This window comes from Garra rufa, chromosome 5 (genome assembly GCF_049309525.1).
Source record: "Garra rufa chromosome 5, GarRuf1.0, whole genome shotgun sequence".
Lineage (NCBI taxonomy): Eukaryota > Metazoa > Chordata > Actinopteri > Cypriniformes > Cyprinidae > Garra > Garra rufa.
The window spans coordinates 42,912,666-42,929,497 of record NC_133365.1 but is presented as its reverse complement, the minus strand read 5'-3'; the positions used below and the strand labels follow the sequence as shown (position 1 = coordinate 42,929,497).

Here is a 16,832-nt window from a genome sequence, read left to right as displayed (position 1 = left end):
TTTGTTTTTGTTTTTTGTCTTTAATTCATAATCAACAAAATTGAAACAAATAAAGGCTTGAAATATTTCACTTTGTGTGTAATGAACATACAAGTTTCACTATTTGAAACAAATTATTGAACTAAATGGACTTTCCCTCGAAATTCTAATTTTTGGGTACATATAAAATAAAACAATAAAAAGCACATATAAAAAGCAGGAGCCTAAATACTCTAAACCGAGCTTTAGTAAAATCCTTACTTTTCCACATACAGGAAGTAGGCTACTAGACTCCCAGTCCCAGTTCATTCAAATGTCCAACGAAATGCCTCGTCCAGATTCAAATCTATGACTCGTTCATTGAAGGGCGTGTTTGTTCAGTAAATCCAGCCAATGGTATGCGTCCACACAGCTAATACTCGAATTCTATTGGTCCAGTCCATTGTCAGTCTTTGTGAAAGAGAGGGACTCGGTGACTGCAAAATATGGAAGTGAATCGTTCACTTAAAAGATTCATTCAAAAACACTGATTCGTTCACAGCAGAGATACCACTATAGACTGTATGAGCTGAAGGCAGCAGTCCGAGTTTCAGCCACATGCGGCAGTGAGTGAGAAGCACCAAAACATCATCCAACTCATGTCAAAACGGAATCGGCGACACAAAAAACGCCGTACAGCTGCTCAGCCATGGCCTTTTAACAGCGGTCCCTTCAACCGCGTGGAGTCACAGCGCAATCCCGGTGTATCTGGCGCTGCTGCTAGGGGAAAATCCGCTAGTCGGTTTAGCTTGTGACAGATAGACTGGTCGTTGTGCTGAGAGATTTCCATCCATGGCTCTGGTAACCCTGCAGCGCTCGCCCACTCCCAGCGCGGCGTCCACTTCCAGCACCACCACCACCAACGCGGGGGAGGTAAGCGGAAATAAACACGCTGAGATGAGATGGGATGATGTAATGGTTAATAAAAACACAACAGGACCCATATATTTGAGTCACGTAGGCCCAATGCTAATATAGCTCAGGCTGTAAAGCTAACTAGCGGGATGCCATCAGGATTGATGGAGGGATTGAAGTTGAACGCTGTGTCACTGCGTCTGTCTGATGTTGTGAGATGACCTGATTCGCCTTTGGGCGTTTTGTGCACTACACATGGCCTAAATATGATTCTTGACGTGAATTCTTGCTTTCATCTTGTGTTTTTTTGGAGATGGTGCCTAATCTCTGTTTGTAGATAGTGTTTTTGCTTCAGGTTTAGATGTGATGCTTTTGAGTTAAGTCCTGTCGCCAGGAGAAAGTGTTTGACAGGAATGTTGTTGCCTACTCTAATGGCTAAAGGGTTGTTTCCAGGATGTCCTGCAAGTAACGTTAGTGGTTTAACCGTTGCGAAAGAATATATCTGATTTTAGTGAACAAACCACAAAAACACTGTTTTGTTTGGTACAGACTGGTTTAACTAAGGATTATTCATGGATAACATCACAGGCCTTAAAAGTGCACTCAGTATGTTTTACTAAAACGCTATACATATAAATGAATGATACTTTTAAGAAAAAACAATTTAATTATGTACACCCACGGAAGATGATATCTTAGGACATATCAGCAGTCTATAAAATAGTGTTTTATATTATATAGAGCGGTTAGTCCGTTGATGGGCGCAGCAATGTTGACATCACGTGATCAGCAGTGTCATTCAATTGAGTGAGTCAGGGAGCAAGGTGCTATGCAAAGAATAAACATACAGTTATATTACAGTTATAAATGTATATGTTATATTACTAAAATATAAAAACAAGTTCACATATTCTTAAAAATGTATATTAAAATATACCTAAAGGTATGTACCGTGAAATGTAATGTTATTAGCATGTTTTTTTCTGTGTTCTCTGTCCTGTTCTGAAAAGTATTGCTACTGTGTTCACTAGTGTTAATCTTTTGTAATTTCAATAAAAAAAAAATAAAAAAAGTATGTAAAAACAAAACGGACACAATTTATATATTATATACACACTCAGCGTAACAGTTCTTAGTGGTAGGATGAATAGAAATCAGCTAAACTTGAACAAAAACTTACTGAGTAAACTTAAATATCAAGATGTACAGTGGTGGCCAAAATTATTAGAACACTAGTATTTTCACCAGCTGAAAATTATTTTAAGTTAGTTATTCCTATCTTTTGCTGTACTGTGTCAGTAGGACATATCCAAACATTCATTTTGCCATTAATTGTAATGATCCAGCGAGATTTTTGTTTGCACAAGGAGTCTGACAACAGCCAGAGATCTGGTCTCATCTTCATCCAGTCTGTTTGAAATGACACGAAGAAACGGAGATGCCTGAAAAACTATGCGCAAGTGCACCTAGGGCAAAAGCTGCTTAAAACACAAAGGATGGCCACAACAAATGCTGATTTAATTTAGTTCATAGAAGTTAATTGATAAAGAAAATCTATTTATGACAGCATTCTCATTTCACAGCATTTTACACCAGTGGTTAAAACCTTTAACAGTACTGTAGCTTTGCAGGTAGGTCTCTTGAAGCATTTTGGAGACATTGCCACAGTTCTTTAGTCTGTCTTAGTTTGTTCTGTTTCTTCATGTCATTCCAGACAGACTCGAGGATGATGAGATCAGATCTCTGTGTGGAGTTAATGGCAAAAATTATGTTTGAAAGGTAAACTGATATTTCCTACTGACAAACTACAGCAAAAGATGGAAACAACTGACTTAAAACCATTTTAAAGCTAGTGAAAATACTACTGTTCTAATCATTTTGGCCACCACTGTATATGTTTTGCCTTTATATTTATATTGAAAATATCATGTCGTTGTGCAGTAGTAGCTGCAGTATTACAGGGAGAATTTGTTTGCGTCTACCTCATGATATTGTGTTGGACTGTGTGTTTTTATTAATTCAGTCAAGCTGTTTTACGAGGGGAACTGTCAAAAGGTTGGGTGCTTTTCAGTAATGAGCTATTTTGTATCCAAAACCAACAATAGAAATACTAAGCTCTGCCTTCCCTATTGCCCATAGTTCCTAATTTGTGCTTCCACACACACACACACACACACACACACACACACACACACATCTAGCCAAGTTATCACATGCTGTAATTTCATTAACATTGCTGCTTTATCTGTATGGTGCAGATTTGCAGGCAATTTTTGTTACACTGGTGCCTCCTCATGAGCTGCTGTTCTTTGTGTGAAAGTTAAAGGTCTGCCCCCTGAGGCCGCATTTCTGCTTGACAGAAATTTAAATCTAAATCATTGTGCCCTGGCACAGCTAAGCTCCTCTCATCCAATGAAAGGCCTCCTGTTTTTACCTTTTCATTGAGAGCGAGACCCTTTTAGCCAGTCTCACTAGGAGAGCTGCATTGCTTTTCATTGTTAGTGATTTTCAGGTGGTGGTTCCGAAAAGTGAAAAGCAATTTTCTTGTAGGGTTTAATTGTCTTTCCTCCACCTTCATAATAGTTTCTTTGACATCATAGTTGCCTTAGAAATCCATTTCACTAGCTACACCCAGTAGGGGGCGGCAGTTCTACACATTTCAACGGGAGAGCACAAAGAACAGTGACATGGTCTGATGGATACTGTACTATGAGACTAACTAACACATGATGAATTTTAGATTTTTGAGTACTATTATTATCATATACACACAGTTCAGGGTGTAAATCATACTTTTAATTGAGTTTCTGTTAGGGCTGGGCGATAAAACGATAACGATATATATCGCGATAGACAAGAGATCGATATCAATATAAAATGTGTTCGATAAAACTTTCGATATTTTGTATTCTTCGTCGGCCCGCCCAGCCCCCCTTTAACGTTCAGTTCATAGCGCTAGACCACAATAGAAGTTAAGGTTATCTTTCCTACAGAACGGGTCCATGTTGTTGTATTAAACTAACTAAATAGCCTTATGTTACTTATCTTATTTACACGACGGCATTTGATTTCTGTCTCTACATGATCGCGCGTTTACAATGTCTCCTCACAGACGGGACCGCGGACTCCATTCATAAAAACGGACTTTACTATAGGGCGGAATGCCGCGGAATTCGTCGTTTTGGACCAATAAATCAAAAGTTGGTCTGTTAATTAATTCAGATCGCGATTTGGACTAGTGTCTGTGAAAACTGAAATGCAAAAAGACCGTTTCAATATGAATCCTGCATGTTCCCGTTTGCCTCTATATCTCTATTCTCTATATGTATGAATGGAGGAGACGCGTTTTATTTTCACTACACGCATACTGCACACGTGACGCTCCCGCTAATTTTTGGCCTTTGCATCTCACGTGAACAGACAAAAATCTCCAAAGCTGCTGTGAGTGTCACTTTTTGTCAATTTTACCGTTTCATTAATGAAACTAGCATCATTCATACTGTATTACACACTGAAACTTCAAGGCAACCTGTCAAAATAAAAGTACGGTTTAAAATGTGACAGAACCATATTAGTCTTGTATTACTGTACAGTATAATGTAGGTGTTTATATGTTCACATTTAAATAATTTACATAAAACAATATATATGATAAAAAATAAAATAAAGAGTCACCACTTAATTGTTGAAAAAATACTATTATTATTAAACCTTTTTTTAATTGAATATAATTTTTCTTCTATGTATTAATTTTAACAGTAAATCTCTGTTTATTTTTATTTTTAAAAATAAATCTGTGATTTTGCTTTCATTTGATTACCAGAAAAATTAAAACAAGAATTTCTGAAAAAAAAAAAAAAAAAGATTGTAAGGCCCTATTGTTCAAAATGTTGAAAGTTTTGGACTTATTTTTTCACTTAAATAAATATTTTTGTTATTACACAAAGTATAGGCTAAAGTACCGGGAAAGAAGTAATGTTGGCTACTGGCAACCAGCAATCTGTGAAGAAATAAATATTATCAGCCAAGTACTTTGCAACAACCTCTGACCTGTGGTCAAGCCGTACTTCTGGGCCACACATTACTAAACCTTCACTTTATCGACAATGAATGGGGTTTGAATTGAGGATTAAGAGATAATTAAGTGTATATTGTGACTTTAGACTTATGTTTACATTTTAATTATTTGAGTTTTCCATGGTTGTTGACATTTCTGTCTTAATAACTGAGGGGATTATGATCAGAGGCAGGTTAAGTTTAAAATAAAAATGCTTGAGTGTAATATATTTTTCTCCTGGTCCTTATTTTAAATGGGTCATAAAAATATCAATAATTATCGATATCGACCGATATGAAACACTGATATCGTGATATAGTTTTCAGCCATATCGCCCAGCCCTAGTTTCTGTAACAATACCAGGGTAAGATTATGAATATTCTTAACTTTTAGGAAATGTTGTCTTTTGTTTTTTAGTTGGACTAAAACTGATTAGGTTTAGATCTTTAATGTTTAAATCTATATGTGACCTTGGACCACTAAACCAGTCATAAGTAGCACAGGTATATTTGTAGCAATAGCCAACAATACATTGTATGGGTCAAAATTATCGATTTTTCTTTTATGCCTAAAATCTTTAGGATATTAAATAAGGATCACGTTCCATAGAGATTTTGTAATTTCCTACCATAAATATATAAAAACTTAATTTTTAATTAGTAATATGCATTGCCAAGAACTTCATTTGTACAACTTTACAGGCAATTTTCTCAATATTTAGATTTTTTTTTAAATAGTTGTATATCCGAATATTGTCCTTTTCTAACAATACATACATCAATTTAAAGCTTATTTACTCAAAAAAAATTGACCCTTATGTTATGACTGGTTTTGTGGTCCAGGGCCACACATTGTGGTTCTGAAGGCCTGTTCACGCAAAGGGCATTCACTGACAATAGTGATAAAGATACAGTTACAAAAATCCTAAAAGTCCATGACACAGCTATAATGGTAATGCCACCGAAGTACAATAACATTGGAATCACGTGCAGAATGATTTTGTTCCAGTTGATGAATGATAAAAACACTGACAGCCAATCAGAATCCATCCTGCTTTACAAAGCTGGAGTATTTAAAGCAGCAGATGACAAAACTGCAGCACGTGTTTCTAATAAACAGAATGTTATCGTGCGTTGGTGTGGATGTTAATGTGGTTATCGTTATTGTTATTTTTATTGTTCATGGTGTGCTTGGGCCGTAAGAATAATTACGTAATGCGCTATGCTAGTGCGGACACACACTGTTTAGAATTCACATCACAACCTCAAACATGAGGACTGGGGAACATGCAGCTGCAGTGATGTCATCTCATGCAGAGACTGAGAGACAGAGAGGGAGGGAGAGAGGAATGGATAGAAAGAACGGGTAGAGGTAATGAGAGACAGTGATGCAAAACAGAAACTAATTAATGAGGAATAATGGTTTTAAGGTTCCAAGGGTAAAGATCTGCAGAATATTTGTGTGGTGTTTGAGTTAAATTGAACATTAAATCAAAATGGACCCTCTTTTTCTTAAAGGATTAGTTTACATAAAAATGAAAATGATGTCATTGTTTACTTACCCTCATGTTGTTCCGAACCTGTATGACCTTCTTTCTAAAACACTGAAGTTAAATTTGTGAAGACACAAGACATAAAATGCATTGTAGTAGTATTTTTGCATTACCAATTTTCTGAAACTGTGGGATTTTATAGCTTTATATATCTAATCTGTTGATTCAGTTCACAACTATTCTTAATCGTTTGGTCACAAAAAGAACCAATGATCCACTTGATGGTTCAGCTCACTGATTCAATGATCCGGCCTCAGCATTTAAAGGGTTTGTTCACCCAAAAATGAAAACTCTGTCATTAATTACTCACCCTCTGTAAGACCTTCATTCATTTTTAGAACACAAATTAAGTTATTTTTAAAGTAATCCAAGAGTTTTCTGACCTTGCATAGACAGAAACACAACTGACACGTTCAAGGCCCAGAAAGGTAGTAAGGATATCAATGCAATAGTCCAACAATACAACTTTATTTAACAATTTCTTCTATTCCATGTCAGTCTTTGATGCACATTCACAAGACATACATGCGTGTGCATTCCTCTGATTGAAAACAAGGCACAGCATGTCCAGGTTTTATGTCAGCAGCACCGCCCGCATGTACATTTTTGTTTTCTTTACGTACAAAAAGTATTCTCGTAGCTTTGTAACATTAAGGTTGAACCACTGATGTCACATGGACTATTTTATTGTTGTCCTTACTACCTTTCTGGGCCTTAAACGTGTCAGTTGTGTTGCTGTCTATGCAGGGTCAGAAAGCTTTCGGATTTTTTAAAAAAGTATCCTAATTTGTGTTCTAAAGGTGAACGAAGCTCTTATTAGTTTGGAACAGCATGAGAGTAAGTAATTAATGACAGAATTTTCATGTTTGGGTGAACCATTTCTTTAACATCTAATTGGACAGGAAAGTTACCAGAGAATAACTATTTAAATTGTGTTCTGTTTTTAAGTAATAGGTCGAGTCATTTGCACCTAATGGAAGATTGGACACAGAAGATTTAGATACACATATTTACTGTGAAAACCCACCGATATGTACGTCACATCAGAGCTTATTGTGTGTTAGACACATTTTATTTGAGTGTAATATTTCTATTCTGAGAAACTCAATTTGTTAATATTGAAAAGCTTTTTAGTCAAGTTTAGTTTTTTTTTTTTTTTAACTTTTAGAAAACATGGGTTTTCAATGAAAAAAGTAAAAAAATTTATAACTCAAGTAGGTTTTACAAATTTTTTTTTTGTTTTTTGGATGTAGAAAATTAAATAATTTCAAAAATTGCACATGATTATTGACTGATTGTTGATTATTGACTGTGACTTGACAGCACATTGTTGTCTAGTGTAATATGATAAGCAATTACAACAGTCAAGAAAGTCTTTTAGCTTTCTGTGCTCTCTAATATGTGCAAATCTAGTATCTCTGTGAGGTCATACACAACAAAAAGATGTACTTTAATTGTTTAGCTCACTTCCAGAATAAACATTTCCTGATAAATTTACTCGCCCCCATGTCATCCAAGATGTTCATTCCTTTCTTTCTTCAGTCGAGAAGAAAAGAAAACATTGCAGGATTTTTCTCCATATCGTGTACTTCAATGGGGTTCAGCAGGTTAAAGGCCCAAATTGCAATTTCAATGCATCTTAAAAGGGCTCTGCAAGATCCCAGTTGAGGAATTAGGTCTTATCTAGCGAAAAGATTGGTCATTTTCTAAAAAAAAAAAAATTCGATGTTTTTGCGTTAGCCCAACCTCATGCATTGGAAAGGTCATGTGTGAAATAGATGGAAGTACTGACCCAGTGTTTACAAAGCGAACATGCAAAGAAAGACGATTTTGAAGTTGGAGGAGAAAATGAGATGGAGTTTTCACCCTACTATACCTTTTTGAACCAAAAGAAACTAACCACATGTGACCATACACAACGCAGAACTAGTGGAAGATGAGCATTTGTGGTTAAAAAGTATGTAAATTTACATTTAATAACAAAAATGGCTGATCATTTTACTAGATAAGACTCTTATTCCTCAGCTAGGATCATGTAGAGCCCTTTGAAGCTGCATTGAAACTGCAATTTGGACCTTCATCCCACTGAATCCCATTGAAGTCCACCATATGGAGAAAAATCCTGGAATGTTTTTCTCAAAAACCTTAATTTCCTTTCGACTGAACAACGAAAGACATGAACAAATTTTTATTTTGGAAGTGAACTAATCCTTTAATTAATGTTGTTGGTTGTATTTTACATCTGTTTTTAGACGATTATGCATATTTAATTCAAATCCTTAGCCCCATATTGACTTCTACCTTCTTATTTTCTACCTTTCACCCTGTGCTATCAATCTGTTCATCCACTTAGTCTGTTATAAAATCACAGGGAAGCCTCACGCCTCCAAAACGTCTGTTTCTGTTCGCAAACCTCATTGTTTCCACTCCTCATTCTGCCCTGCTTATAAAGTTTATAAGCTCAGGTTCTGCATGAAGGGACTGATTTTGGTACGTGACAGAAACCCTGGCACGGCCGATTCCCCTGACACGGTTTCTTCGCCTTCAGGCATCTGTCACATCTGACCGTGGCACACTACCCAGCCTTCTTTCAGTGCTACATACCACTATCAGTAACCTAATAAGCAGGGCCGTCACGTTCACATACAGTGAAGAACTATTTTAAAAACACTCTTTGTTATGATGAAACCGTATCTTAAGGAGAGGCCCCATTCTTCACGTTTCAACTTTAAGAGAACATTTCTTCTTTGTCATATTGCGCTGCTGTGAATAGTGATATATCAAAGCTTTCTTGTTATTTGGGACACATAGGTCTTGTATTGTGCTTAAAGGTTACACATTTAGCAGAGAAAGTGAGAGAGATCATGTGGGGGGGGGGAAAGAACTGTGTTTAGGCCAGATTGTTGTGCGTTGTGCTGGGTTTGAGTCGGGTAAGGTTGTGGAATTTGGAAAAGTTCCGAGGCCTGAGGGTTTCTGGCCTCTCCATTACTTTATTCCAGAATTCTGCTGACATTTTCACAACAGATGCTGAATTTATAACTTATAATTTGGTTTAGGTAGAAGATGCGTGAAGACATAATTAGATTTATTACATCAGACAATCCTACATCCTGCTCTATTCTTTATCTCAAGGCTCAAAGCAATAAAATTAAAATAGAACGGTGTGGACATGTCTTAGTGATCTATTGTTTCAGATGGCTAACTTCTGTTTCCCTCACACTTTCTTTTTTATTTTTCCAGGACTTTGGAAGTGACGATGAGCGCCGGCTAAATCAGAGGTAACAACTGAGTTTTAAATCAGTTTTTTAGTATTTGTGTGTGTTTGTGTGTGTTCCCAAGGTCCAATCTGTCAAAAGCAGATGATAAAGAGTCCATCAGTTCCATTCTAGGAGGAGTCTTCTTCACACCCTGTAGTTTGCGAGATGCTTCTTCTCTACTGTTCTAACACACATATAATCAAAGATATCTGAGCCCAGGCGTCTGATCACTGCTTTCACGGCAGCTCTAACACCACAGTGGGTTTTTATTACAGTTTTAGTTCCTCTCCGACTGAAGTGAGATCAAGTGGGTTTAATTTGAGCAAACGTCTCGCTGGCTTTCCCTACCATATCAGACACTATATCGCTCCTAATGAATATCTGTCTTAATAGAGCTATCTGGTTCCTTGTAATTCAATGACTGTAGTGGACAGATGGATGAAATAGTATTTAGTGGAGTTGGGCATTGCCAACTACTGTACCTTCTGCGGGGCTGCAGACTAAATGAATAGGGAGCCATTGGCTTCTCAAATGAAAAATTTAGGTGCAAAGCTGGCGCCAGGGCATCAGGGGGCATTTATATTTCTAGGGAGGGTGGAAATCACATTGACGAGGTTGGAGTGTGCAATCTGCGTTCGAGTGCAGTCACTGACGCTCAAAAAAGCGTGCAATCGCTTTAGTACGCGTGCTGTTTTTTCACTTACGCTTTCAAAAACGATCACATTTAGGGAGGAGGGGGAGGAGGGGAAGGGGGGGCAAGGCCTGCGAATGCCCCCCTTTGGCGCCGGCCCTGTTTTGGAGCCAAACTGACTGATTTCAACCTAGGCTCAATGAAAAAAAAAAACATGTTTTTACCTACATTTTTACAAAACTCGAAAATGTACCTATTAGGGGTGTAACGATACACGTATTTGTATTGAACCGTTCGGTACGAGGCTTTTGGTTTGGTGCGCATTACAATGAACAATTCGAACTAATCCTATTACATTTGAAAAATAAAAGAGCTTGAAGTGTGTAAAATATAATGTGAAATATAAGTTTTCCCTCTTTTCCTTGCTTTTATTCACGTTTAAAGGATTAGTTAACTTTCAGATGTACTCACCCCCTTGTCATCCAAGATGTTTATGTCTTTCTTTCTATGTTTTCGGAAGAAAGCATTACAGGATTTTTCTCCATATAATGGATATGTATGGTGCCCCCAAGTTTGAACTTCTAAAATGCAGTTTAAATGCAGCTTCAAAGGGCCAGCCGAGGAAGAAGGGTCTTATCTATCGAAACGATCGGCTATTTTCTAAACAAATTGACAATTTATATACTTTTTAACTTCAAATGCTCGTCTTGTCTCGTCTCTGTGATGCTCATGCGTAGTCTGTGTGATCCGGGTCAAGACACTTAGGGTGTAACTCCTAAAAACTCCCATCTCGCTTTCTTCCCTACCTTCACCACTGTGTCGTATCGAACCGAACTGTGAATTAGTGAAGCGTTACATCCCAAGTACCTATACATACAATTCACTAGAGTTTACAGCTGAAATGAACACTAGTATCAGTAAAACAACTTTTATTTCTTCTCACACAGCTTGTGACTTCAGGGACACAGTTCCTTTTTTTCCTATTTGTGTCGCATTACCAGACATGTATGGCTTTTCAGATGTAGTGAAAAAAAGCAATGCAGTATCATTGTGCGGAAATGTCACCAGAGGGACACTGATGAGCCCGGGTTTCTGTTTTTAGTTGCCAAATTACAGAATAAGTTGTTTTCAATGTCACAAGTGAGTTTGAGGAAGGACTTTTTTTGCATTTGCAACCATTTCACTCAGATTTTTGTTGATACAGTACTTTGTGATGCATCATAATTAAATCATGATTGAAATTGCATCTGACACAGAAGCTGTAAAACAGTTATAAATATTTCTCATGCGGTTCAATTAAATTTAATTTAGTGTGGCGGCTCTGATGTTGGTCTAGGCATTGGACATATTTGACTTGCTTTTTCATGACATCTAAGTGCAATTTTGGATGTTAAAATATTTTTTTGACTGATGACAGATGTTTAATATGTTTGGAAAAGCATTATTTTTCTGTATTTTTTTTAGTGACTGTTAGAGAAATTATGTTTTAAAGGATTAGTTCACTTTCAGAATAAAAATGTAATGATAATTTGCTCACCCCTATGTCATCCAAGATGTTCATGTCTTTTTTGCCGAAAAGAAATACATTTTATTGAGGAAAACATTCCAGGATTTTTCTCCATATAGTGGGCTTCTATGGTGGCCAACGGTTTAAAGGTCCAAATTGCAGTTTCAATGCAGCTTCAATGGGCTCTACATGATCCTCCATGAGGAATAAGGCTATCATTTAGTGAAAAAATAAAAATTATATACTTTTTAAACACAAATCATCATCTGATAAGAGCCTTATTCCAGCTGGGATTGTGTAGAGCCCTTTGGAGCTGCATTGAAACTGCAATTTGGACCTTCAACCCATTAGCTCCCATTGAAGTCCACTATACAGAGGAAAAATCCTGGAATGTTTTCATCAAAAACCTTAATTTCTTAAACTGAACTGAAAGAATGACATGAACATCTTGGATGACATGGGAGTAAGAATTTTTTATTCTGGAAGTAAACTAACCCTTTAATTGATCTATATAAAATCAATGCACACATTAAAAAATATTTTGAATCTTGCAAGAATCAGTGCAATATCATTTTATACAGTCATGTTGTTAGTCTTTAATAAGGCCAAATGCTTTTGAAATAGGCATTTGTCCGGACTCTTTTTAGTTTCAGCATTTTTTTTCATTCAGCATATCTTTTAGAGGACATATTAAACTAGGGCTTGTGTCTGCTGGGATTGGACTGATGTCCCAGTCCTTTCAAACTTTGAATCTAGGTCACGAGGTTGGAAGTAAAATTCTTAAGAGATAAGTTGTCCGCTGACGTGCAGTACTTTGTGAAACGCTCTGAACTCTGTGTTTCAGTGTTGCCATCGAGGTATTGGCCAAACAAGGTCAAATAACAACTCGTGAGGACAGTTGGAATTCTAATGTACAGTACAGATTGAGGAGCTAAAGGAAGAGGATGTGTACAGAGGAAGATTTGTCATTCTAAAGGTCACATGACATCCTCAAAGGTCACATTGCTCAGGAAATAACTCTTGTGTTGACTGCAAACTCAACGCAAGTTGAATCAATAGCAATTGTTGTCCTACATTTAAATGTTCTGTCTAAATTACATTGAAAAGTACTATAATGACTCTATTTTGTGCTTTTAGTAAAAGTATCTGTGAATGAATGGCTAGCAAGAAGCGCATTCAAACAAACTAATCCCCAGAACGTGTGAATACAAAGATAATGAGTACTTTGTTCAAGAGTAAAAGGAAACGGGTCGTTTTTTTTAATTCTAATCAAGCTTAGAAAAGAAAGTGGAGGAACTACTGTGCCAGTTATGTACCTGAATGAACCCACTAATGCCGCCTGTCTGTTTTCTGCTGGATGTAAGCACATGTGCCGTGTGTGACCTACATAAGGTCATCTGATAAGCGAAAGAGCAGTTGTTCCCTCAGCGCATTTTAAGTGCTTTTAGTACTTTCTGTCCATCTCGGTCTCTTTCTCGCTCTGTTTGCCCTGTGATTGGTTCAGTGCTTAGTGTTTCTGTAAAAACAGGATATGAGAAAAGGACTCTGAGATTCCAGGGTTAGCGATTGCAAACACAATGGAGGCTGTGTCTGATTTCTGTATCTTCCTGTGACTCATAGATAAGACTTTAGTCCCTCAGCACTTCTTAACCAAACAGAGTTTCTTTCAAATACCAATCAGAGAGCATATACAGTGAACCTAAAAAGTAGTGAGCACTGGAGCTACAACTAAAAATAAATGAAAGTCATCGCAAAATCACTTGGTTAAAAAACGTTGCAAGTGACTAAGAAAGTGAAGTCTGTTCTGAGAAAAGCTCATACAGTCAAACAAAAAATGATTCAGGCACCAGATATAATTTTTTATATTTTTTTTACTAGTAGATGCAGGACACTATAGTTCATTTATGTAAGCAAGGATAGCAAAATTAAGTTAACTGTGACATATTATACCCAAAAATTCTTCATACAGTGGACTACCAGTAAAATTGTTAAAAATTTAGGACCAAACATTATTCTTGTTCTTATTCTCTATACTTTGACCGGGTAATTTCTCGATTAAAGTGTTTTTTCTTTAATTGGTAATGCAAACTTTTTACACCACAAACTGAACAAAATTAAGCATTGCTTGGTAAATGATCATCAAAGTATTGATAGTTCTTGACATATTTTATTACCATTTTCTAAACTATAGCGAATGAACTGTGATGATGTGAGGAATGTTAAAGGTGTCTGAATAAACTCTCATTCTGACAGCACCCATTTATTGCAGAGGATCCAGGGTTAGTACATTATAAGCACATTTTCATTATTATATTGTGAAAGCCACTGCATCTTCTAAAATCAGAATAGAAATTCCAATTCAACTGATAACTGGTTCAATGAACTAATTAACTAGTTCAACCTTTATTCTAAAAATCTATGCATTCACGGAACTATCCAGAGCGTAGAAAACCCAACTGAAAAATGATGTGTGTTGGGAAACAGGATGTCCTAGAGGCTCATGTGAAACAAATCCTCTTTTAATGAGGAAAAACAAGGTTAAGATAAAGTCACTAGTGCAACAGATGCATGGAGCTAAATAAAACAATGTAAGAACAGCAGCATCATCAAAACAGAAAACACTTCTTCCACACAAACAGCCATTTTAGACTATGAGACTTGTAGGAACCGAAACACTAGTAGTTTGAGTATGTCAGTCAAGAGCCCGAGCTAGCTACTGTTGTACAGATACAAACTACTAGTTGTTATGTGTTAAAGACGTCCTGTATTGAGCATTCCAGCTTGCTCCATTCATTGTTGTGCAATTATCAGAATATGACAGACTTATAGTATCTGATGTAATTCATTTATACACACATGTAAAGACCTGTCCTTCTGCCTGAGCTCATTGATTCCTGAAGTAACATTCATCATAAACCTGACAGATTCCTTTTCTCTTACCTAAGGCTGACTTCTCTTGTACTTTCCTGAAATCTTGTGGACATATGTGTTGTGTAAGAATCTGCAATGCTTTTACGTGGGGTTTGTGGTTTAGTGTAAACTCTGTGGAATGGGGTGATGAATGCCATGGCTTTGAGTATTTTAATGCAGATGTATCAGAATACAAGAATACATTTTGTTTGTATTTGCTGCAGTTTTATGGTCATATAGTGACCATACATATATTTAAAGGGATAGTTCACCGAAAAATGAAACTTCTGTCATAAGGACGTCGACAAAATGGTGCATGTGACATCAGTGGTTCATAAGAAAAATTGCAATTTGATTTCTTTTTTCCAAGTTGTGCAGGCCTACTAGGGCTGGGCGAGTAATCGAAAAGTAATCGAAATCGACATTCAGAACCTATAATCGATCAAATTTTTCCAGGTCAATTATTTCAATTACTTTCCCTTTAAAAACATTACTGCGTGTGGAGTCAGGTGACCCCGCTCCGTTACGTTACGTTATTCCTCCGACGTGTCGATGGAGAGCTTAAGCAGTATTTATACAGTAAAAAGTATTTACAGGATATACAAGAGTAATTTTATTTAGAAGAGATACTGCTTATTCTCTACTTTTAATATTTATTATTATTTTATAAATAATTTATTTTGTTTCCAAAAGTGCAAGTTATTTATTTTCACTAATTTAAGAAAAATGTGAATTTTCGTTTTAAGCAATGTGTGCTTTCATTTCAGTTGTTCAACACTGATGTTCAATAAATAATCACAGATAGTAGATAGTGTGTGCAGCCTTCATTCAAAAATCTCTCACTTGTAATATGTGAGCATATTTACTGTACAAAACTTGTCAGTAAACTATGAGGGCAAAAAAAATAAATATTATTTAAATATAATTTTATTAATGAATAAAAAAAACAATCGTTCATTAATCGTAATCGGGTTAAAATGTTCAATTAATCGAGATTTTGATTTTAGGCCAAATCGCCCAGCCCTAAGGCCTACTGTGATCTATCCCTTCAAACATTTTGAAATAGGCATAGCTGGATAAGAATGTCTTTTATGGTGTCTGGATGGATGAATAAATAGGCTAAATAGAGGACCCCCCCCCCCCCCCAAATTTTTACCCTTATCATAGACAGGACCCCTCTAATAGCTCTAACCCTAATCTTACCCTTTGCAAGATGTACACAGGAATGCCTGCTGAACCAGCCAAAGACTTTTTTCTGTGAAATCAACCAGGTGGCACAGCATTGAGCCAGCTGGTGATTTCACCAAACAGACACAGAGGCAGGAGCAGCCAAGCACAGCAATCTATGTTTATGTTTGGGTGTAGTTGTAGTGCATATCAAGGTTTGAGTATTTGGGTGTGTGTGGATGTCTCTGATCTGTTAGAGAACATACAAGTTAAAATGTTGCAGTATTGTTCTGAAAAAATAAAACAAAAACACGATTTAGAGTTGATCTTGGTGCTCTAATTTTGAACATCAGTTTTGATGGATGAGATGTTTCTGGTTTATGTTTTGTTTTTTGTTTTATCTTCAGAGGCTATTAAAGTGCACTTTCAGCCAATGATAAAGTTTATATTTTGCTACCAACCCTGCTGATCAAAACATCTTAAACCAGCCTAAGCTGTTTTGCTGGTCTTACCTGGTCTCCCAGCCAGGTTTTGGCAAAAAGCTGTTGGCTGGTTTCAGAGCAGTTTCGTACACTTATTTTGCTGGTCAGGCTGTGAGAAAATATTAAAGAATTAGTTCAATCTTTCATTGAAACTTTCTGATAATTTACTCACCCCTATGTCAATCAAGATGTTCATGTTTTTTTTTTTTCACTCGAAAAGAAACATTCTAGGATTTTTCTCCATATAATGGACTTCAATGGGGATCGGCTGTGGCTGAAGGTTGCAATGCACATCTACAACTTCATGCATTTCATAATCATGTTGGGAAGGTTACACACGGTTAGTTCTTCGGCTGTGCACTTGAAATGTAGGGTAGAGCGAAAAACTACATCTAA

At 36.6% G+C, this 16,832-nt stretch overlaps 1 protein-coding gene across 1 annotated transcript in view; it reads left to right on the top strand.

The window, feature by feature from the left end:
* Positions 1–269: 269 nt before the first annotated feature.
* Positions 270–16,832, top strand: part of ssh1a (slingshot protein phosphatase 1a) — a 59,938-nt gene continuing 43,375 nt past the window's right edge. The window contains exons 1-2 of the mRNA XM_073840620.1: positions 270–891; positions 9,723–9,760. Coding sequence (XP_073696721.1) covers positions 811–891; positions 9,723–9,760 — 119 coding nt within the window. The 5' untranslated portion in view covers positions 270–810. The remainder of the gene's footprint in view (positions 892–9,722; positions 9,761–16,832) is intronic.